This window comes from Myotis davidii, unplaced genomic scaffold (assembly GCF_000327345.1).
Source record: "Myotis davidii unplaced genomic scaffold, ASM32734v1 scaffold88, whole genome shotgun sequence".
Lineage (NCBI taxonomy): Eukaryota > Metazoa > Chordata > Mammalia > Chiroptera > Vespertilionidae > Myotis > Myotis davidii.
The window spans coordinates 33756-58090 of NW_006300377.1; the positions used below are offsets into that span (position 1 = coordinate 33756).

The 24335-nt window shown below is 40.7% G+C and overlaps 1 protein-coding gene across 21 annotated transcripts in view; it reads right to left on the reverse strand.

The window, feature by feature from the left end:
* MACF1 (microtubule-actin crosslinking factor 1) overlaps positions 1–24335 on the reverse strand; it is a 273897-nt gene that overhangs the window by 24223 nt on the left and 225339 nt on the right. For 19 of the 21 annotated variants that reach the window (XM_015572803.1, XM_006777256.2, XM_006777255.2 and 16 more), the window contains 24 exons: positions 23488–23729; positions 22410–22616; positions 20974–21093; positions 20428–20535; positions 18650–18868; positions 17442–17645; positions 16709–16717; positions 15580–15811; positions 12146–12372; positions 10649–10771; positions 10450–10551; positions 9741–9842; positions 9477–9650; positions 9231–9386; positions 8897–9094; positions 7870–7998; positions 7029–7202; positions 4093–4248; positions 3802–4008; positions 3554–3673; positions 2983–3152; positions 1512–1671; positions 609–803; positions 133–261 (listed from right to left, as the gene is read on the reverse strand). In XM_015572803.1, the coding sequence (XP_015428289.1) occupies positions 133–261; positions 609–803; positions 1512–1671; positions 2983–3152; positions 3554–3673; positions 3802–4008; positions 4093–4248; positions 7029–7202; positions 7870–7998; positions 8897–9094; positions 9231–9386; positions 9477–9650; positions 9741–9842; positions 10450–10551; positions 10649–10771; positions 12146–12372; positions 15580–15811; positions 16709–16717; positions 17442–17645; positions 18650–18868; positions 20428–20535; positions 20974–21093; positions 22410–22616; positions 23488–23729 (3863 nt within the window). The remainder of the gene's footprint in view (positions 1–132; positions 262–608; positions 804–1511; positions 1672–2982; positions 3153–3553; positions 3674–3801; positions 4009–4092; positions 4249–7028; positions 7203–7869; positions 7999–8896; positions 9095–9230; positions 9387–9476; positions 9651–9740; positions 9843–10449; positions 10552–10648; positions 10772–12145; positions 12373–15579; positions 15812–16708; positions 16718–17441; positions 17646–18649; positions 18869–20427; positions 20536–20973; positions 21094–22409; positions 22617–23487; positions 23730–24335) is intronic. The other 2 variants (XM_015572802.1, XM_015572787.1) reach the window with 1 other exon arrangement.

The following is a 24335-nucleotide window of genomic DNA, read 5'->3' on the forward strand; positions in this document are numbered from 1 at the left end:
GGCCTCACTCTGGCTCTGCTCCTTTGCACAAGAGGTCTGCAGTTTACAACAAAAGCTCCTCCCTTTGGTGGGGTGGGGGCAGTCCCCACCCTGGTGGGTGGCACGGGTCACTGTGCCCTGTGGCTGGATTACCTTATGGGTGTCAATGAGAGACTGCAGGGCCTCCGTGTCATCGGGAAGTGCTCCCCGAAAGCGAAGTGTTTGCTCTGCTTCAGAAAGCCACTCCAACAGCATGTGGACTGTGTCCCGAAACTCTTCCGCCTGAAATAAGCAAGCACAAGAGATGGAACCTCTCTGCAGCCAGGGTCCTGGCCATTGGGGTATGCCAAGGAAAGGGGCTAGGACTAAACTCCTCAGGGCATCACAGGAATTTGATGGCCCTATCAAAGTCCCACAAAGGTTATCTTTCATTCGTAGATCTTTGACAACAAACTGAACTCATTATTTCTCTAATACAAATCAATACTAAAATCTTGTAGAACATTCCAAATACTAATGTTTGACGTTGTGTTCATTCTGAGATGGGCTGGAACTGATCCTGATAAAGAAACTAGAATAAATCTGTTCAAACCGAAATCCCTGGGGTTTTCCCAACAAATGTGTCTGACCTGTTTCAAGGCCTGCTCCAGTCGGCTTTGTTTGGAGACGGAGAGTTTACACACAGTGTCCCAGCGAGTGCTCAGTTCCTGCAGCTGCCCTTTGACCCACGTGGTGTCATCGCGGCTATTTTCAATCAGCTCTCGGCCGGACCGCTTCAGTACCTGAACGGTTCCCGTTCGCTTTCCCAGTTCCTTCTGGAAAACCTTCAGGAGAATTCGTATGAGAAATGTTTTGAATCCAAGAAGCAAAACCACACAGGAAGTTATCATTTAGTTCAATTTCCTTGGTAAGCTGCAGTCATGTGTCTTTTATGCACAGAGGGAGGCAGGATAAGGCATAAGAAAAATTAACCAGAAAAGGTGGCTCTAAAATATGAGCAGTGTGACTTGGGGTAGGTTGCTTAGCTGGAGTCTCAGTTTCTTAATCCATAAAATGGGAATAATGGTAAAACATTTCCAGAATTGTAGGAGTCAAATAAGGACACTTATGTCTTGAGTATGACATATTCAGGGTAAATGAAATGCTCAACATGACAAGTGTAGGTCATACTAAATACTGCTGCCCATGGTGCTGGGCTTGTAAGGTCCAGAAGTAGTAAAAAGCAGTCAGTTTCATTTTACCTTTCAGTGTAATATTTGTCTTGAGGAGCTCCTGACCTTAAAATTATTTTGTGAGTCATCTGAGAGATTCAAATAGGAAGGGGGCGGGGAAACCTCAAAGTGAAGTTTACACATTGCCACATCTAAATCTAACCAATTTTGGTAAATTCTTTGTGACTGATGTAGAATCCCAGGAGCAGTTTGTTTAAACTTGCAGAGCAAGGAGCTGCCTCCCTCACAAGCAGAGATTCAGCTCTTTCAGACTTCCTTTCTCCCTTAGTGTGAGCAGAAGGGACAGATCTTACCCCTCACCTTATGGGCATCCATGAGGTTCATGACGAGGTCGAGGTCCCCGTGCACGGGCTGGTCCTCGGCCAGCTGTGGCTCCACCTTGTACAACCAGTCGACCAAGGCCTGCAAAGCATCCATGAACTGGCCCGAAAACAGCAGGGCCTCTTCCAACTTGTGCTGCCTGAGAAAAGCACATAAACCTTGCTGTTTTTAGGCATTATTTATGAATGGCCCACAATTCTGACTGCTGAAAGGAAATACTGCTTGAACTCTACATAGAGAGGGACCTCCAAGTTGAAATGGTTAGAAACACAGTAAAAAGTGACTGAGAGAGATGCCTAGACATTTTAAATCAAACCACTCTCTAGAACAGTGATGGCGAACCTTTTGAGCTCAGCGTGTCAGCATTTTGTGCTAACTTTGGTGCCGTGTCACATATAGGAATTTTTTGATATTTGCAACCACGGTAAAACAAAGATTTATACTTTTGATATTTATTTTATATATTTAAAAGCCATTTAACAAAGAAAAATCAACCAAAAAAATGAGTTTGCATGTCACCTCTGACATGCGTGTCATAGGTTCACCATCACTGCTCTAGGATGAATTAATCATGGTGTAGGTAGGAAACAGGCACAGATGCCCTTTGGCATCTTGGAGTCCAGCAGTTATACACATGGACACACCCTAATGACCAAGGTCTGCCTGTGTTCACTACTTTACACCCCTTCAGTACAGGATGATGGTTTTGGTAATGGCGTGAAGTCAGAGGTCAACTCCTAGCTCTTTACCAGGTGTGAGTCCCTGGGCTGCCTCTTCACCGCTGAACCTCAGTCGCCTCACCAAAAATTTGCGAGTATGAATTAGATAGCGATATTGTAATACTGAATATGGCATAGTGGGTACAAATGGATAAAGTACGACTTTTAGGACCAAACCAAATAATTTCAATCCCAGCTCTGCCGCTTAGTAGCTGAGTGACACTGGGGGAGTTAAGAAACCTCTTAACGATAGTTTCCTCATCTGTAACCCGGGAATAACGGTACCCACACCTCTGTGGTTGTTGAGGATTACGTGACCAGTAGGCACTGTTATGCACATACTCAGTAGAAGTTGCTCAGTACAGATCAGATATCATGCTGGTTAAGTGAGGTAACACACGCAGAGGTTTTGCATAGTGTCAGGCACATGATGAGAGCCCTCAGCGAGTCAGCTAGTCGTATCACAAGTTGGTGATTTACAAATACTGAGTTACTGACCTATTACTGTGGGCTTCTCTCTTTCTAATACAATAATGTTCAAGTGTAAAATGAAAGAATTTCAATACATTTTATTCAAATTTTTCATACCTCACTGAACTAACGAGACACTGAGATGCTATAAAACCTGCTACTGAAGCATATGCTTTATTACCACTTTATGGAGTCCAGTGACAGTCTCTCAGGGAGCTTTGGGATAACATACAACCCACGGAGGGGACACTCATGCTCACCTCTCCACAGACTTGCCACACACAGTATCCCATTTGTCTCTGACTTCTCCCAGTAAGTTGTCAAGTGTCTGAGTATCATCAGAAAGCAAAGTCTTTTCTTTCAGGGCTCTGCCAGTTCTGATTGTGGTGTCATACACAGGCTGCTTGCCACCAAGAGTTTTCTGAAACTCCTGTTTTCAAAATGAAAAGAAAAAAAACAAGTGTGAGATGACATCTTGATTTGGAACAAGGAAAATTTTTTGTGTGTTTCCAGGTTGGTAATTAGATACAATTTGACTGTGACTACTTCTTGAACTAATAAGAGCTTACCCTTAAGAATTTATAAGTCTTTGCTTATGTTACAGTAGTGCATATTTCTAAAAGCCTAGAATTCCTATAAGCCTACAGTTTTAACTTTAAGGTTTACTCCCACAATCACTTTGTTTGAACTGTTATTTAAATGAGCAATTGTCGCAGTTAGATACTGTCTAGACATGAAATGGAATGCAGGCTTCACATCTTGACGTTTTTACCCAGATAAAATTTCCAGTGAATACAGAACTCATGCCCTAAGAGCCACCGACTGCTTTACCTTATGCTTAGAGAGCTGCAGTTTAATTTTGTCTGGGTCATTGGATATCTCCAGCTCCGAGTCCAGGTGACTCTCTGCATCTTCCAGCCAGTCGACCAGTTTTTTCCAAGCTTCATGGAACTACAATTTTATAAGAAGTAAGTTATAACAGTAAAGACCTATACAACACTTTTATGCGAATTAATCCAGGGACTCAAGACTTGCAGCCAGAGGTTATTCAGTACTTAGAACTTTCTTTTCTAACTTACTTGTTTTGCCCGCTTCCTGGCATCATCGAGTGATCGCCCTCTCTCAATAGATCGCTGGACAATCTTCTCCCATCGAGACTGGACGCTCACCAACAAATTCCTGATCAGAACAACGTCCTGCTTCTGGCTAAGGAACTTCAACTGGTTCCCGGTTTGATCTAGTTCTATGATCTGGTCTCGATGAGCATTTACTTCATTAGCAAAAACCTGGTGGGAAAATACTGCTGTGTTTAAACGGAAGACAAGACAACCAGTCCTTTCAAAGGAAGGCAACATCCTGGTGTCAGTTACCTTATGCTCCTCTATCTGCGACAGGACAGTGTTCAGAATCAGGCTGGGAGGAGAAGCGATGTTTAAATTCTGCTCTGCTAGCGTGAGCCAGTTGATAAATTCTTGCAGGGAATTCTGGAATTCTGTTGCCAGGTTGAGGGCCTCTTCCAGCTTTGACTGAATTTCAATTAAAACACACACAAAAAGTGCCAAATTCAGGAATTATAGCTTCAAGGACAAAGGCGTGAACTGTACACCAAATGAAATGACCTCTAAAAAGGAAGCCTCACTTAACCAACTTCCAAACATGCCTTGTTTGCAAAGAAGGGGACATTTTAATGTTAGTGTCTGAAACAGCTGCTTATGAAAAGGACACGATTTGCAGCGGAGCTCTCCTCTGCCTCCCCACTTCCAGGGACATTAAGGAACAGGAGTAAAACTAGTCACAATGCAAGCGTACAGCTCCACGGTGACAGCTGCAGGTCTGCAACCCGCTTTGACCAGAGTCTCATTTTCCTTTCATGTACTTTTTGTGGCATGAAGACAACCAATGAAAAGCACTTTACTGTAGTAAATACTCACCACAGTGCCTGCTTAAATGTTTTCAGAAAATACGGCACCTAAAAATGTCTGAGTCTGAAACTTATTCTTATGCTATAAGCAGAAAAGATAATAAAAGCCCTAATATTCTAAGCAAAAACCTGACAACCCTAGACATAAATTTTTAGATACTTTTATCTAAATCAGGTGACAAAAACAATGGTTAGGTCAAGACACGTGCAACTGTCCACGAGCATATCCCAATTGCACAGCGTCTCCAAGTCCATCCACAGAGACCTCTAGCCCCAATACCAGGGTGAGGGCCTCTGCCCCTGGCCCACACCAGGCAGGCAAAACAGACTAATGACAGGTTGTTAAAAATGAAGATATCCAAAATATTCACATAAGAAAGCCCAAGATGTACATTATAAATGTTAATTCCTGTAAATTGGGTTATATGTAACTTTTATTTTCTTCTTTGTGTTTTCAGGTTACTTTTGTAACCTAAAAAACCACTATAGCCCTAGCTGGTTTGGCTCAGTGGATAGAGCGTCAGCCTGTGAACTGAAGGGTCCCAGGTTTGATTCTGGTCAAGGGCACATGCCTGGGTTGTGGGTTCGATCCCGTAGGGGGCGTGCAGGAGGCAGCCAATCAATGATCCTCTCTCATCATTGATGTTTCTATCTCTCTACAACCTCAAAACACTATAATGAATGCTACAAAAACGTATAGGCCTAATCCAGTGGTCAGCAAACTGAGGCTTGCGAGCCACATGTGGCTCTTTGCCCCTTGAGTGTGGCTCTTCCACAAAATACCACGTGCGGGCGCACGTACAGTGCGATTGAAACTTCGTGGCCCATGCGCAGAAGTCGGTATTTTGTGGAAGAGCCACACTCAAGGGGCCAAAGAGCAGCATGTGGCTCGCAAGCCGCAGTTTGCCGACCACTGGAGAAAAATAAAATCTACATCATATCTATCACAGAAATGCTTAGAATTTAATATACTACCAAGTTCCTAGATGGCAGGAAATCTTCCACTTGTTTTTTTAAAAGTATATTTTATTTATTTCAGAGAATGGAGAGCGATAGAGAGACAAAAACATCAATGATGAAAGAGAATCATTGATCAGCTCCCTCCTGCACGGCCCCCACTGGGGGTCGAACCCGCAACCCAGGCATGGGATCAAACCCGCAACCCAGGCATGTGACCTTGACCAGAATCGAACCTGAGACCTTTCAGTCCACAGGCCGATGCTCTATCCACTGAGCCAAACGGGCTAGAGCTCTTCTACTTGTTTCATGCTCTTCCAAATCAGCAACAACTACCCGTGACACCTAGCCTGTGCTTTACCAATTCCACTGATAATGGGTTACGTATTTATTTCTTGAGGCAGCCTGTTTCATTTTGGGAAAACCCTCTAGAAACTTCTTGATTTTGAGCCAGAATCTGCCAGTTACTTTAATTGGTATTAGTTCTGCATTCTGAAGGAATTATAGGCAACAGACTGTCCAAGAATTAGAATGTAGCCATACACTCAGGTCCTTGGGCCATTCTTTATGTAACAAAATTAACAGACCCCACATTAAAAGAATTCTAGAAAAATCAATGCTTTTCAAATGTTCAGTTATGAATAAATATTTGTGTTTTTCCCATTAAATTGGATAGGATCCATGCCTTTATAGTTTCTACTATATACCTAGCACAGTGCCTGGCACATACATGCTTAGTAACTATTTGTTGAATGCATGTGGCCAAGAGATTTGCACACACATTTTATTTGATCTGCCCAGCACAGAAATACTCTGCAGAGGTACTCTGAGACTCTGCACTCATAAAAACCAGTGTTTTGGGGCTTTGATCCCTAATCATTTTTCTTTTGAAGAGAATTTGATTTTTGGGGAAGAGTGAGAAGGGGTCATATAATTTACTTCTCTCTTGATTTTTAGTACAATTTTTTGTACTTACACTAGAATCCACATTCCTTGCGTGCTATTATTTGTCATACTCCCTGCATGCTCTGCTCCCACACTCCCAATCCTAAGTCACCAACTCCAACATAACTTTGTTTTTAAGTACGAACACAGCAAATCTGATTAACAATGGATATAGGGTCCACCATTGAGCAGTAACAGGCAGTAATGTCTTAACTGGTAGATGCAGAAAAAGAACGAAGAATAAAATCAAATATTGGCAGAAACTAGTACCATCAATGCAACTTGACATGGATGGAAAATAGAAATCTAATTACAGAAAAGAGGGATGATTCCCATGAAGGCAATTCTGAGGACATCAGTCCCACAACTTCTGGTTCAGTACACTGGTCTTTAAAAAATCTTCACAGAAATGAGATGGTAATTACATGCCGTCGCCAAGCACCTACTCAAATACCATAACCACACTGTCTTTTGTGGTGATACCTTTCTTTCTTCCATCTTACTGCTGACCACATGCCACTTCTGCTCCAGGAGAGCTACGCTCTGTTCTGTCTTTGAGCCAGACCCAGAATCATCGCGGCTTAGGAGCATGAGCCTGCCCTTGTCAAGTAGTTGATTATAAGTCTCTTCCTTGGCTTTGAGCTGGGAATAGAGTTCCTACAAGAAAGGGCAGGAAAGATATAAATTTCCTGAAAGATACCCACACACACAGTTACAAGCACAGTTTGGAAAGGTCCAGAAAGGTCTCACCTTGATTAAAACCCTTTCTTTTGGATTTAGTTCAACTGCTGAACAACTAGGGAATGAAATCCACCATTCTTGCTTAGTATTAAAATAATTTTGTCACCAAATAAATGGAATTATTTTAAGGACCAGAAATCCTTAAATATAAACCCCAATCATTAACTTCCTTTTCCTGAATAATTTACCTAGACATTATACCTTTTATTCTCAGCTACTTTCTTGAAAAACTGTAAGTATCTATTGGGTTTCCCTAAATCCCACTGAAGTAGTCTTTTCCTTAAATAGAACTACATCTGTGCTATATACCTGTCTTCTTGATGCTCTCACCTTCACGTCAATATTCTTGTGCTCACCAAGTTGACCAACTCAGCATTAACCAGTTGACCAATGTATCTACAGCCAATTTCTCCCATCACCACTGCTGCCTGTGGTAGGGTATTAAAAGCCCGTATGTAGGCAGGAGTCCTCAGGGTTGTACTATATTGTCAGTAAAAAGGCATTACTTTGTAGATTCCCAGATACACATCAGGGGCTACTGACTATGGGATGCTTATGCTCAATTTCAGGAAATCTCTATTACCATGTGTGTATCAAGCTGTTCTCTAGCAGTTTCAGGAAGTCCTCCTGTGGGCTTAGATGCAGAAAGTTGGGTCTCCATTCTAGTCAGTTCCAAGAGGAAATCTTCAATTTCACTGTGGAAACCCTGGGCCTTTTGTGAAAAGACATTAGGAATATCAGTAGTCAATCCCAGCTTCAAAAGTAAACATTCTAAATCGCAATATGAGGATTTATATCATTATTTATTGATCTTAGAGAGAGAAAGGAAGACCCACCCATTCATGTATGCATTGGTTGATTTTTGTATGTGCCCCGACTGGGGATTGAACCCGAAACGTTGGGGTATTGGGACGACACTCTAACCAACTGAGCTACCTGGCCAGGGCATGAGGAATCTATTTTGAGGGAGGAATTTTGGGCTGTTCTCAGGAAGAGCTGTTCTGCTACTGGATTGGCATGGGGCCAATATATTTATTTTTAGAATCTAGTAGAATTCCCCAGACCTCCCTGTAGGCAAAAGTAGGTTTATAGTTGTGAGCACACAGTTTATTCTTGTATTATTATTTAATAAATAATTCTATTTCCATTTTTACAACTACAAAACTACTTTTGCCCAACCCTGTATTATAAATGTCTGATATAACCAATGAATTGACTAAGGCAGTGGTCGCCAACTGGTGGTCCACGGACCACTGGTTGGTCTGTGAGGTACAAAGGTTGGTGATCTCTGGACTAAGGTACTGCTGAGTATGAATATGGGGAACCTGACTGGATCTAAGACATAAGTGAATCTGTGAACAGGTCTGTTAAAGCAAAATCTACTAACTTTGAATTACAAATGAATAGATTAGCTACAAACTAATCCAAAAAACCCCATTAAGTCAAAAGATGTTCTTTCTAGACAAGTTCCAGCAGAGAAATGACCTTCCTCTCAAGACACCGGGGGCTCTACCCCAAGTTGCTTTCCTTTCTGTGACTTAGACTTTCTTCCGAATGTTACGTGCACAGCTCTGCACAGTCCACCTGCCTAACTTGGACGAGGCACGGACCTGCTGCAGTGTCGATTGAAGCTGCTGCTCCCTCTCCTCCGTTTTTTGTAACACTGACTCCCAGCATTGGTTCATAGTTTCCAAACGGCTCCTTAAGCTGCTGGCATCATCTCCAGCACTAGATTCAAGAAGTTCATTGCCAGCTTTGTTGACTGTTTCCACTGTGGCTTGATGGGCCAAAACATCATTTTTCAGAACCTAAAAAATGTGGAACAATAATTTATCTCTACAGATAACATCAAACCCAGTTCTCTAAGGTACACATCGAAAGGCTTCTGGTGGCAGTATTTAGTCTGAAACCAAAAGACTAAGAGATGAAAAATAAAACACTTACATGGTGCTTCGCGAGCTCAACTTCAATGACTTTTGGATCTCCACTTATTGGCCTCTGAGCATCTAACAACTCTTCAGTGTGAATCAGCCAACTCATTAGTTCTTCTAAGGCATGCTGGAATTGGCCAAGGGCCAAGAGAGCACCTTCTAGCTTATGCTACCCAGAAAACGATATAAGGAAACAATTGTTAGGAAATAAGAAAGCAGTAGATAGTAGTCCATTTATGTACTCCATCATTTGCCTTACCTGTCTGTGGGCAATCTTTTCACCCAGGTTCTCCCAGAGGTGTTTGAGTTCTGTCAATGGTTCTCGTATAATGTCTCTGTCTGTTTCATCAGTAGCTTTCTTTAACATCAGTTCACCCTGGTGATTGAGCTTCTCCATCTCAATTTGCTGTTGGTAAACTTCCACCTTGAACTCCTATCAAAGACATATTTAATGTTAACATCAAATCAAGTCTTTAAAAACAAACACGCAATCCTTCTTCAAAAGCCATTCCCAGATACAAACCTTCATTTCATTTAACTGATCTTTAACAGTGTTGAGGTCAGTGCCGACAGGGGGCATGGTGCAGAGTTTAATCACGGTGTTATCTAGCCAGTCAAACATAGCCTAAAATAAAAACACAAATAAGCAGTCAAAAACACAAGGAATCGGGAAAGAATTAGCATTATCTCTGCTAAATAAGCAGAGAGAAATCAAAGTGCCAAGTACAGTTTGTGTTTTTAGATGGCGAGGGAGGCGCAGAGGGAAGGAATAATGATCTTTATTCAAATAACATGGGGACTTACGAATGAAGCAAGTATTGGGATAGTGTCCAAAATAAACCATGATCTGGCAAAACTAAGTATGAACAAAAGTTACTATTTCTCATGGCCGGCTCGCAGCTCAGGATGCGCTAAAGCTACTGTGCCGAGCTGTGCTTCAAGATAAGCTGGGTGTGGAACCTCTAGCCAGCGGCTCTCCCCGTAAGGCCAGCTTCCCTGGATAGCCACCACAGGAGTCAGTACAGTGAACACATGATGAGAAGAGGAGCAGAAATCTGGGTGTCAGTACTCTTCACATAAGAAGTGGGAAACTCTGGCTAGAAATACAGGAAGAGCTTGTTGCCTTAGTTAGATAATGCTGCGGTCCTGCAAAGGTGAGCCACTCTTATGCTGGATTCTGAACATCACACCATGGAAGCTATTTTCTGTGGCGGTCACCTCTTGGTCCTCACCTGAAGAGTGTCCTGATACTGCACAGCGGCTTGCATGGCATCCTCGAGCTTTTCTAGCCTCTCTCTCCATGTTTTGTTTAAGTTCTCCCAGGCATTATTCATCTAGAGAAAAACAGTCAATCAGATTCTTCAATTAATACTCCTGTTCAGTCTAAGTCCACAAATGTTTTGTCTAAACTCCTTATCTATTTCTCCACACCTCGTCAATGCTCTTCTTCACTTCGGGCTTCTCAGTTTCTCCACAGGCAAAAATCAAATCTGCTCCAAGGATTCGAATAAACTCCAATTCCTCATGCAGACCATCTGTCTCCTCCTTAATAGTCTACATGTAAATGAACAGAGCATAAGCCAAAACAGAAGCAGAACAGAACTTCCCAAGTTTTGCAAATGTAACTATAGTCCCATCAATAGCAGATGTTGAACAGAATCTGTCAAATTCACAAAAACTTTTCATTGTTATTATTTCACTTATATACATAGTGAATTTTCAGACTCTACTTATTTTTCATATTTATGTACATATCTATTAACTACATAGAACAATATATATGAAACAGTCTGAGAAAGGTATAATGAGCTTAAATAATTTACCAAACACCTTCCTGCTCCCAAGGAGATTATAATCTATAGCCAAAGTCTAATATATTACACAGAAGTATATCAACAAGGGTAAAAGAGTACTGCACAAGTCACAAATTTAAGAGCTGAGAGACTAGAATAATAGGAACACTAGGCTACATAATCTTGAACAAAGTTAGTTCTCTGCCAGGTCCTAAAAATAACAGGGGTAGGGAGAGGGAGACTAGCTGAAATAAAAGATATGAGAGAGATAATATTAAGACAGGCTTAGCTTATACTAAATGGACAAAATGAGGGGAGAAATGCATTTAATAAAAATAAAAACTAGCCCTGCTATAGTGGCTCAGTGGTTGAGCATCAACCTATGAACCACAAGGTCACGGTTCGATTCCTGGTCAGGGCACATGCCCAAGTTGCAGGCTCCATCCCCAGCGGGGGGCATGCAGGAGGCAACCAATCAATGATTCTCTATCATTGATATTTCTATTTCTCTCTCCTCTTCTTTCCTCCCTGAAATTAAAAAAAAAAAAGTATTTAAAAAGAAATAAAAAACTACGCTCCCCCAAAAGACGAGAAAAAGGTATGTCAATGTAATCATTATTATCTTTGGATGATGAATCAAGAATTTATTTGCTTTTCGACCTTCTGTTTTTTTCTGCATTAGAGAAACATATTCGAGAAACAGAATAATGTCTAAGCATGTCAAACTTGTGGCCGGCGGGCCGCATGCCTTGTTTAAACTCACGTTTAAACTTGTGGCTGCGAGTTTGACATGCTTGATGCACAATATAGCAAGGACTAAATTCAGAAATGAAAGCAAAACTGAATTTTCTAAACATATTCTGTTAATTTGAATTGTTAAGTTTAAAACTGACAAGAAAATTAGTTTTGTATGATGGAACCCATCGCAGTTGGTGGAGGTCATACAAACTTGTACTTATAATAAAAAAGGAAATCCATAATGAGCATATACTTTTTTCAAGTGGAAAATATCCTCTTAAACGTAAACAACTTTTAAGGCAACTCAGCTTAGCTAAGCAGTTAACACAACGTACTTGGAAAAAGTGCCTTTTTCAGAAAACAAACACATAAGAGAAGGAGTTTTGTTTTTTCTTACCTCAGCAGCTTCAACCTGTTGCTTGATGATGGATGGGTCAATGCCTGGGCTTTCCAAGTCGTGGACGATGTCCTGGGTGTCTTTGATGGTGGTCAGGAGAGCAGCCATGTCATACCAAAACTTCTCCGCTAGTTCTAGGACATCAAGAAACTTAATCTCTCGCTCTTCAGCCCGAGCTTTGATGTCCTCCCAGAAGAACACCATTTGATCCAATTTGTCCTGGATTTCTGAGGGGTAAAAAAGAGGTAAGAATAGGACTTCTCCAAGCCTCATCAGAAATACCATCTATTCTCACATTTTCTCTAAAATTATCTTTCAAAAAGAATTTATATATACCTATCTTAACTTTATTATTATGTCTACATTTTCACCTACATTGGTTTCCCACATAAAGAGATCACAGAAGTAAACTGGGAATGAGTTACCATCTAATATAAAGGCACTGCTCAGGAGGAGGAACCAAGACGGTGGCGTAGGTAAACACCTGTACTCGCCGCTTCCCACAACCACATCAAAATTACAACTAAAATACAGAACAGCCATCACCCAGAACCGCCGAAAGCTGGCTGAATGGAAGTCCTACAACTAGAGAAGTAAAGAAAGCACACTGAGACTGGTAGGAAGTGCAAAGGCAAGGAACAGGCTGGTCCGGCACCCACATGCTTTTTTAATCGGGAGGGAGATCATCTCTGTGGAGGGCACCCATAAGGAGCAAGGGGTCCCAGCCCCACACCAGACCCCAGAGCTGGGAAAAGGAGTCCCTCCAGGCAGTAAGACCTATGGGCTGTAAAAACCAGTGTGGATTGGGGCTCAGTGACACAGGCTGCTGGAGACTCAGGTGCTCCTCTTAAAAGGCCAGCACCACGAGCTGAACTTACAAGCTCCCACACCAGGGCAAAGCTCTGGGGAACACAGACACTTATGAGGAGGAAATGGATTGTTTGGCATTGGGGCAGGAATTCGGGGGCAGCTTTCTACCAAACGGAGGTGCTGGCAGGGGTCATTGTTACTGCTCTGGGACCTCTTCAGTCACAGGCCTGACTGGCAGCCATTTCTGTTTGCTCTGGTGATTGCTCGAGACCCCACCCCATCCAATTTACAACCCCACCCAAGCTGTGTGCAGCAGCTTTTGCATATGAATGGCCTGTCCTTGCTCAGGCTAAAAATCTCTCAAACAAGCAGCAGCTGTGTCAGGGAGCCCCAAACCTATTAATAAAAGGCCCAAGACCCTGCACCAGCCTGCCTTGCTTCATAGCTGGGCCTCATCTGGGCACTTCCAAACCCAATACAAAGAGGAGGAATCTGCAGATCTCTCTGTAGCTCCTGCTGGGTGGCCCCGGGCTCTGACTTACTTTGCACCTCCCTGGATATCCAAGAGGCAGTGTACCCAGTGGTCAATGTCAGACCACACCAGATCACAACTCTACACATCCATAAGCAACACATTCAGTGAATACCAAAGCCCCACTGAAGGGGTGTCTCCTGCACAGCAGCTCTCCCACTGTAGCCACAGCTGGTCCTCACAGCCAATTGGCCTGAAGGTCAATTCCTCACAGTGACACCAACAGCAATCAAGTCTCAACTACAAGACTGTGCTCAAAGCCCACAAAGGGGTGTAATAGAGTTTTAGCTCAGGTGACTGGGGAGGCTGAGCCACTGGGCCCTGTAGGACACCTATTACACAAGGACATTCTACCAACTCAAGGAGACACAGCAGCTCTACCCAACACATAGTAACAAACATAGGGAAGCAGCCAAAATGCAGAGACAAAGAAACATGTCACAAATGGAAGAAATGGAAGAAAGCAAACTACTGGATACAGAGTTCAAAACCACGGCTATAAAGTTACTCAAGAACCTTCTAGAAACCTCCAAGGGACTTAGTGAGACTTTTAAGAATTTTAGTGAAAAAGACAAAAAATATGGAAAAGGACCAGTCAGAAATTGAGCATACACTGACTGAAATAAAAAATAATATACTGGATTCAACAGTAGAGGAATCTGAGAATCAAATCAATGATATGAAATATGAGGAAGCAAAAAACACCCAATCAGTAGAGCAAAAAGAAATAAGAATCCAAAAATATGAAGATAGTGTAAGGAGCCTCTGGGACAACTTCAAGTATACCAATATTTGCATTATGGTATGAATATTACCATATGGAATGAAGAGAAAAAGAGCAAGATATTGAAAACCTATTTGAAGAAATAATGACAGAACATTTCCCCTAACTGGTTAAAGAAATAGGTTTACAAGTCCAGGAAGCACAGAGTGTCCCAAACAAGAGGAACCCTAAGAGGACCACACCAAGACACATTATAATTAAAATGCCAAGGGCTAAAGACAAAGAGTGAAACTTAAAAGCAGCAAGAGAAAAGCAGCTAGTTATCTACAAGGGAATGCCCATATGACTATCAGCTGATTTCTCAACAGAGCAGCACAAAATATTCAAAGTGATGAATAGCAAGGACCTACAACTAAGATTACTCTACCCAGCAAAGCTATCATTTAGAATTGAAGGTCGGATAAAGATCTTCACAGAGAAGAAAAAGCTAAAGGAATTCATCACCACCAAACCAGTATTATATGAAATGCTGAAGGGCATTCTTTAAGAAAAGGAATAAGGAGAAAAACAAAAAATATGAACTACAAAATAGCAACAAATACATACCTATCAACAATTGAATCTAAAAAAATCAAAATAAACGAATAAGAAATCCAATGAACAGAATAAACTGATGAATAAAATAGAATCAGAGGCATTGAAATGGAGCAGACTGACAATTCTCAGAGGGAAGGGGGGTGAGGATGGGAAGAGATTAAGCAAATATCTTGTATAGACATATGCATTACCTACGGACACAGACAATGGGGTGGCGAAGGTCTGGGGTAGGGTGGATAACCGGGTGGGGAGGGGTAATGCGGGGGGAGGTACACCTGTAATAATCTTGGCAATAAAGGTTAAAAATAAAATAAAATAATTTAAATAAATACAAGGTTAAAAAAATAATTTAAATAAATAAACAAATAAATATATAAATGTACTGCTTAGATAAAAAAACCCTAACTTGCAAAAGGACTGAGATGAGAACTTTATTTCCAGTGTTCTGTGTTGAACTTGCTATGTTTCCCATGGAAAATGTTATAAAAGGTAGTATGTTCTACACACGATTGATACTGCAGTTCATTCATATCAGGGGTTAAAGGAGCATTTGTTTTCTGGCCTGGGAATCTAACTACCAATTGTAACCTTGTTTCAATGGGCAGATGTGTTCTGAATTCTAAATGACTCCCAAATGACTTTCTGGAATACTCATTACTTGGGGACTGCCTTCACATTCAATAAAGTACATCTGGTGGGACACTGGAGGTAACCACAGCCTAGAATTTATTGTATTCATTTTCTTTAAAAATAATTCAATTCATCAAGCACCTTTTGCAGCCAGATCCTTGTCAGCTCCCTGAGATCGTCCAATGAGCTCTTCTCCACGGCGCTTCAGAGCCTCAAAGGAAGGCTGAAGTTTTTCTAGCTCCATGGTGGCACTTTTATTGTCACTGATGCACTCTCTGATCTTGTCAACTTCAGCAGGGATCAGTGGTGGCATACGCAAGCGAGAAGAAAGGTTCTCCAGAGTCTCCAACATGGGCTCGATTTTATCATGGAACTGAATAAATGTCAGACCATTAGCCACAGCAATACTTCATCACACTTCTGGGGGAAATGTTAGGGATTAAGGTCAAAGTATAAATCTACTACTGTTTAGGAGAAACTGCACATAGCCTGGCCTGATGGCTGTTGGGGCTGGCTAACTGGTTTGGGCATAGTACACCAGAGCTGGCCCATTAGAACAAGAAAATAAATGTTTATTTTGAGAATAAAAAAAGTAATATACCAAAAATGTGACGAGAAAGAGACAACACTATGAAACTGGTGAGACTCAGTGTGTCAACATCTCAGATGATAGTTGCATGCAATAGGTTAGACCAACAAGTTAGATGCCCTCCACCAACTATGTAAAAGAATGGGGAACTCAATACGCTCAATGTCTTGGAGTTAAAATTATTATAGCATGCAATTTAAAAACCAGCATATGTGACAGTGAGAAAGGAAAATGTTGGCACAATGAAAGGTAATTAAGGAAGGCCAAATCTAACCTTTTTCTAAAAGAATAACTACCTTTTCACTTTTCTGGTACTTTGAGTAACATGACTATAATTATAAAATTTCAGTTACAATCTGAAGCAGAGAGAGGAGAAAGAGGGGCAAAACAGGTAAGCTGGCCCCCCTAAAAAAAGCTATCTAAAACCAACGCTGGATTCATTAATCAGAATAAGTCTTATCAACTGTAAGTGTCCTATAAAGAAATACATGGTGGCATTTTCTTAACAAAATCACTTCTCATCACTCCCTCACTTCTAGGTTCCATCCCAAATGAAACTGACATAATAAATTGCACTAATAAAATGCATCCCACTGAAGTAAAGGGAAATTTCCTGATAGGTAATCCTTAATGCTCAGCTTCATAAAAATACCCTAATCCCAGTGGGGGTGAGTACCTTACCTCTGTAATCTGTAATGGTGGGCGCGGTCAACACAACAATGAAATGTGACGATGTGGGGAAGACAGGAGCAGGCAGCAACAACACAAAGTAACACATTCCACAATGTGAGTGGGAGATGGGACGGAAGGTGGGGGGGAGAAACTTGAATAAGTACAAATATTAACCAAGAATATTGACTAAACAGGAATAAAATACCCAGACATCACAAAGTACCACTAACAGTAATATATTAGTTAAACAGTATGTAGTTACATGCTTCCACCCCACTGCTCCACTGTGGTTTCTTTCTCTCTGGCTCTTACTTCTCTCTCCCCAAGTATCTCTCCTTGAGTTAGGAGCTAGCTGGTGGCCTCCTGAGTAAGAGATCTAATGCGCTGTCTTCTAAGTCTCGAAAGTAACAGGTCCAACAGGAATATGACTTTTCTTTAGGCTTCAGGGTGAATTTGCCCAGAACTATCCCTGCTAAAGGATCATCACAATATAAAATTTTCAAGGAAACTATCAGCAGACAATATGTACCAACTGAGACGCATTTTATCCTCCTTGCAGCGCCAGCATACTCATGATCCTTGCAATAAAAATGCAGACCAACAAGGGCTCCTAGTCTCTGGAAATGTACCACCAGCATGCTGGTCTAGACACTCCTGAGCATGCAGATGTATCTGATATAGAAACATCTTGCTCAGACTAAAGGCTCGCTGAAGGTTATATGACTTTAAGACACACACGTACCTGAGCTGACTGGGAAACAGCCTCGTCCAGAGCCAGGGCCCGCTGGCGCACCTCTTCTTTAATTTGGGCGTACGTGCTTTCTGCTTTCTGGTATTTTTCTCCCACCATTTCACCCTCGTCAGGGTTTAGCTCCTTTAGTTGAGGGCCTATCTTTAGCAGTTTATCAATATGAGGTTTGTGTTCAGCAATGGATTCCCTTAGTTGCTATTTAAAGAAATATGGATTAAAATAAGCATTTTTTATCCAGTTTATTTGTTTAAGTGCTTTTTTTAGGTTTCCAATAGTATGTTTTTTCTTTATTAAGTTATTACATGTGCGTCCTTACCCGCCCCCGCTTAAGTGCTTTGATCAGAGCTCATACCAACTTTGAAAAAACAAACCAAATAATTAAGTCCCAGCATTTCATCATTTACGGAGGGGGAAAAACACCTAAGTCTTGGGATCTGACACTACCCGATTCTCTCAACTGTTAAAACCCAGTTCAGATGTCCCATCACTTGGAAGCCTTCCCAGGCCACATCCTTTCTCTCTCTCTCACCCTCCAATACAAATTTATCCCACCATCTTCTGTACTCATAAATATTTAAATGTAGTAATTGTAATTTCCATGGTTTAATATCTGTCTTCCTCCCAAGACAGAGATACTAAGCAGGACAAGCCACAAATAGCAACATTTCTGATAATCCAACCTCTCCTTGACTTTACTGCTGGCTACTTCTGGTTTACATCCTTCCATTTACAGGAATGCAGAGATAGGAATAAGCACAAGCCATAAACCAAATAAAATAAACATTTAAAAAGTATCTTTTTAATGTGGTCATAGCATTCCTTGATGTGTCCACAAATCTCCCTTTCATCTTACCTACTTGCAGAAATGCTTTGTGACAGTCCTTCCTGGCTCTCACTCACTCCAGCTGGGGCCTAACCAATGGAAAGAGTATCAACCACACCCTAAGTCTAACAACACCCCATTGTCATTGGAAAGATGTTAAATTCCCTTGGTGTTTACTTAGTTCTTTGTTTACTTCTGCAATACCCAGGTTCCTGATATCTCCTGATTCATATTAAAGGACAAAAAAAAAAAATAATTCAGATATGTATTTTTATTATGCAGACATTCTTATTAAGAATTTCATAATATAAACTTGAATAGATCATGGAGCCCATTTTCAGTTCTGCAATTAAATAAAATGAGGCATACTCCTTACCCTCATTTCCTCCTGCTGTTGCCTGAGCTGCTCATGATCAATAGCCGGAGGAGGCAATTGTGCTATCAATACCCGAGTTTCCTCAATCCAGGGGCTGAGTTCCTCATAAGTTTCCCAAAACTGGTTCACCAAGACCTGTGCCCGCTCAAGGCGGGCATAACGCTCTGAGTTGAGCAGACTAATGGCTTCATATTGCTGTATTAGAGACTCCGTCTTTTCCTATGAACAAAAAAAGTAGGTATATATACATTAAAAAGTCTAAAGAAGTAAATAACAAAATGTTAAAATATATGAGCTAATCTAGTAAGATTGCAAGTGATTTTTATTTTCTTTATATTTAATTTTCTAACTTTCCTATCAAACATATATGTCTTACTTGTATAATTTTTTTTCTACCTGCACTATAAGCACTCTAACTTGTATAATTTTTAAAATAGGGAAGTTATTTCGAATATAGTAAAAAAGCACAACACAGCAAAATTAACCTTTTAGTGAATGACCTTTTAAAACTTTAGATATACATTATTATAATGCATCAGTTTAAGACTGAACATCTCAGGGGCTATGATGGAGTCTTTGCCCATGAAGTTTAACTTGCCTTTTTTCCTCTGATAAAAAAGTCTCCACAAGCAGTACAGAGGTTCCTCAAAAAATTAAAAAATGGAACTGCCTTATAACCCAGTGATTTCACTTCTGTGAATTTATCAGAATAAAACTAAAACACTAATTCTAAAGAATATATCCATCCCTCTGTTCACTGCAGCATTATTTATAATAGCCACGATACAGAAGCAACCAAGTGCTCATCAATAGATGAGTGGATAAAAAAGCTATGGTACATATATGTAATGGACTATCACTCAATCATAAAAAAGAATGAAATTTTACCATTGCGACAGCATGGACGAACCTGGGGGGTATTATGCTAAGTGAAATCAGAGAAAGACAAATATCATAGGATTTCACTTATATGTGGAATTAATAACAAAATAAATAAACAAGATAGAAACAGACTTGACTCACAGACTTAGAAGAGACTCATGTTTGCCATTGGGGAGGGGAAGTGGGAGACTGGGTGAAAGAACAAAGCGACTGAGAAGTACAGATCGGTAATTATAAAACAGTCATGGGTATTAAGTACAGCATAGGAAATATAGTTAATACTATTACAATAGTATGTATGGTGCCACGTGGGTACTGAAAATATCGAGGGAACACTTTTAAATTATGACTGTCTATCACCTATGCTGTACACCTAAAACTAATAAAAAATAATACTGAATGTAAACTGTAATTGGAAAAAAAGTCTCCACAAACCTGGATTTATGAGCTGTATGTTTGGGTTACCTGTACCCTATATAAAAATAAAATAAATCTGGCGTACAAACTAACTTGTGGCCAAGCTTTTAGAAACGGGTGTAATCTTTAGGACCCGAAGAAGAAATTAATATCTGCATATGATTTCAAAAAATCTATCATAGATTTTTGAAAGGTAACTCAAAGTCACTCATTATGGACTGAGGATAAGTAGCAACTCCCCGGATTAAAGAAGATGGATTTGCAATGTATTTCACATTATATAGTATGGCTGTTTAGACATTTGTGAGCACAGGGTTGAGTCTGAATTCCCCAGAACCTCAAGCAGGTGTTTAACACCATTATTAGTAATGGAGGAAAAAAGCTGTAACTTAAACTTCTTAAAGTATAATTCCACAACTATACTTCTAATTCATGGTAATCAAGACAAGAATATGGTGAAAAAACAAAATGCAATTCACCTGTAATACAGCTTTTTGCTCCTCTCCACATGTGCCAAAGATTTCACCACGATGACTGAAGAGTTCATCCATTGAATCTTTGTGTCGAATGATGTCAATGGAGAAAGCCTTTGAGAAAAGTAAATTACAATTTAAATCAAGAAGTAAAAGGATCCCAAGCCTGTGTCAGTGAAGTTAGACACTCCTATGAAAAATTCGCTTAAAAAAGCATCAAAAATTGTTCTTGTCTAGTTTGACACTCTGCCTATCCACACATATTCAATGCTTACCTTTTAATAGCTTATAAAAATATCTTCCCTCATGAAAATCATTCATAAAATTATTAACCTTTCCCAGATTAATGAGCCTATTTCTACCTTTTCACAAAGCAAAAAATCTCTTCCTCATCCCAACCAACTATTTATAGAATTAATCTCTATCCACCATCATGACATTGCATCATTCCACTTGACTTGCAACAGTAGTCAGACTCTCTTTCCTAGTCACTCTAAGCTAAGTGGATTATACTAGCTCAGGACACAATGGATACGTCAGTGTTACACTTACCTTCTGTACCTGCAGCTGGGCTGTGGTCTGGTCCTGTTCCAGGCGAATTGGACCAAGGGCCATCAGTTTCCGTTTTGTCTCAGCAACCCAAGCTAGTTCTGCATCAGCAGCTTGCTCATACTAATAGACATGTTGAAAAAAATGACCATGTTATATAGAGCCAGGAATTCAAATCAAGATGCAGAAAATCTAGAATTGCTTAGAATTCAAATCAAGATGCAGAAAATCTAGAATTGCTTATACTTCAACAAATATGATTGATCCTACTTCAACTTCTTTAGAAGGAAGTTATAGAACCTAGTTAGCCGTCCTACAGCTAGAAACAATGGAAACTGACACTCTTAAAAAGAAATGTACTTTTAATCTGCTTTTATGAGGCCGTGCTCTTTCTGTCAATCCTTCTTCCTAGCCATACAATGAATAGTTCTGGTCATGTTTAAATATAAGCTAACATGGCAGCAGACAGCTGAGTCAAGTTAACTTGGAAGTCCTCACTCAGCTGGAAAAGCAAACCTTTTAAAAGTTAAGAAGTGACAAAGAAAAACTAAGAACATGTTCTACTTGACTGCTGTTTGATCTGGGTCCTTGAATCTTTTATCTCTTCCTCTTCAACTCTGCCAATCTACACTAATATTTAAAAAGAAAAGAAAGCTCTTAAGCACGATAATTTTATGCTCAATTATCTGGCCAAGATTAGAGGAATTAATCAAGACATACTGGAATGCACTTGCAGTTAGAGCAAACTTCTGTGTAGTTCTCAAAGCAATTATTGATCACTATGAACCCAAGGAATCATGTAATATTATTTTTATACCATGGCATATTAATTAGGTGCATTCCGGCTACAACGAAAAGCCAGTAACTTCTTCAAGTTGGAAGGAAAAAAGATGGAGTGCAATATGACACCTGTGTTTACTTGGGAGGGTGCTATTTTGGATGGCTCTGCTATTTTGGTAGGCATATTTGGTAGTAATTATAGTTCTTGGTTCCCTCCCCTCTTCCATCTAATGCTAAACAGTTGAGTATGTCAAACTAAGATTGTGATGCATTTGGATCTTGTGGTCTAGGTATAATCTACTCCCATCACCACCTGCCTCGTACCAGGGCATTAGCTAAGGAGAAGGCACTTAGACTCTTCCCAAAGTTCTCTGCTCAAATGGGTCAAATAATTTGGGTCAAACCAAATCCTTCCTTACATACCTTTACCCAATTACTTCCCATCACTGAAATGACTGCATTGGATTTACCTTTATCTCATTTTTCCTACTCCTGAGCCTATATTTATGTGGGTCATAGTTTTGTGTTTCTTTTTTTTTTATTGTTTAAAGTATTACAAATAGTAGTACATATGTCTCCTTTTATTTTCCCCAATTGACCTTCCACACACATATCTCCATTGCCTAATACAGTAATGCAGAGGTGTTTATAAACATTACCTGTTGTGATCTCTGAATAGCAGCATCAATTTCCTCTACCCTTTGTCCAACTGTGTCACTGACCAGCTTGTACTGCTCATTAGCATCCGAGACAAGTTTATCCAGCCCTTCTCTGGCTCTCCAGGGCACCAGCTCCAAGAGTGCACGGCTCACCTCATTCACCGTGTCCAACACCAGCCTGTGCTCCATAACCTCTTTCTTTAATTCCTAAGGAGGGAAGAAAGTTTTCAGGCCAGACCTTGCTAAATTAAGCACATTAGCAGCTGTGCTGGGTGGAAAGTGGTGTCTCTGCCACATATCCCAGCAGGGCTTTGACCTCCTTCCTTTACTTATTTTTTATTGTCTCAGACTTTTCAATTGTTCCAAGCCTGATTTGAGGCTTAGCTGCTGCTTAGAACTGTCTGTATGACTTCTTGAGCCAAGCTCTCTTTGCATAAAACTATCAGTGCTTCTTTCCTTTTCCTCCTTACTTCAGTGCTTTACTCGCAGGCATTTTAAGTACCTAACCTATTGCTGTGCATCCAGAACTGCACTAGATCCTGCAAGAGAATTAAACATAACCATGCAGCACGCTTTAGCAAATGAATCATGAAAGCAAATTCTAAAGTGTTTTATACAAAGCAAACTTCCTTGGGATTTGATATTCAATCTTTTAAAAATATATATATATTTTTAATTGATTTCAGAGAGGAAGGGAGAGGGAGAGAGAGACAGAAACATCAATGATGAGAGAGAATCATTGATTGGCTGACTCTGTACGCCCCCGACTGGGGATCGAGCCCGCAACCCAGGCATGTGCCCCTGACCAGAATCGAACCTGGGACCATTCAGTCTGCAGGCTGATGCTCTATCCACTGAGCCAAACTGGCTACGGCGATATTCAATTTTTTTTTCTTTTTCAGATATAACACGTGGCCTGCCTTTATGTACAGTCTTACTGTCCATGAGTAAATAAGAAAGGAGGCAAACAAAAATTTTTGGTTTAGATTTAAGGTAGAGTTAGTGATAAAACTTAAGAATTTAAATGCAAGGATTCTAAGAGGAATTCTTTCCCTTTTAGTGTGAAATGACAGCTTACCTTCTGTCTTTGCTGAAACTGGGGTATTTGCTCCCCTGTGGGAGACTGTCCTCCACTGGCTGCCAGCTCCTCCTCCACCTCCCTCAGCCACCCAGTCAGTTCCTCGTAAGTAGACTGGAACTTGGTGGCCAGCTGCCGGGCCTGCTCTAAAGTTCTGAGGGCCTTGGAGCTAGTGACTGTGATGTCTGCATAGCGAGTCTTTATTCCGTCTAGTTTCTCTTGGATAAGCAAAACCTCTTCACCTGTGGGAAGGCACACACAATTATTCATATTTAAGAGAACATGAGGGAGTCGCCTTCTAGAGATGAGCGAGTTCCTTAATCCTCCTTTCTTCAAATCAGAGCTTACATTTTATAGATGCTCTCTTCCTACGATAGTGATTTCACCTAGCATCCCACACTAAGACAGGAGGGAAATAAACGTTTTAATCAATAAAGAAACCACTTCTATCCAGACATAGAAGCATGAAACAGAATGCGGAGTCTCGGAGGGAAGGTGGGTGGGCGGGAGGTAATCAACTTTGTATGCGTATATGCATAACCCATGGACACAGACAATAGGTGAAGGTCTGGGGCAGGGGCTGGGGACAGGGGTGGGCTGGGGACAATAATGGGGAAGAAAGGGGGACATATTTAATACTTTCAACAATAAAGAATTATTTTAAAAAAATAAAGAAGCCACTTCTGAGATTATTAGGATCTGAGTTCATCTGCAGGTGTTTCTAGACATTCCCCAAACCTTTCAGTGAATGCTGGCATTCAATATATTAGAGGACAGGGGGAGTCATCATCTACAAGCAGATGTGAGACACAAAGTCTTTTAGTTTTCAAAAGGATTAGCAGGAAATA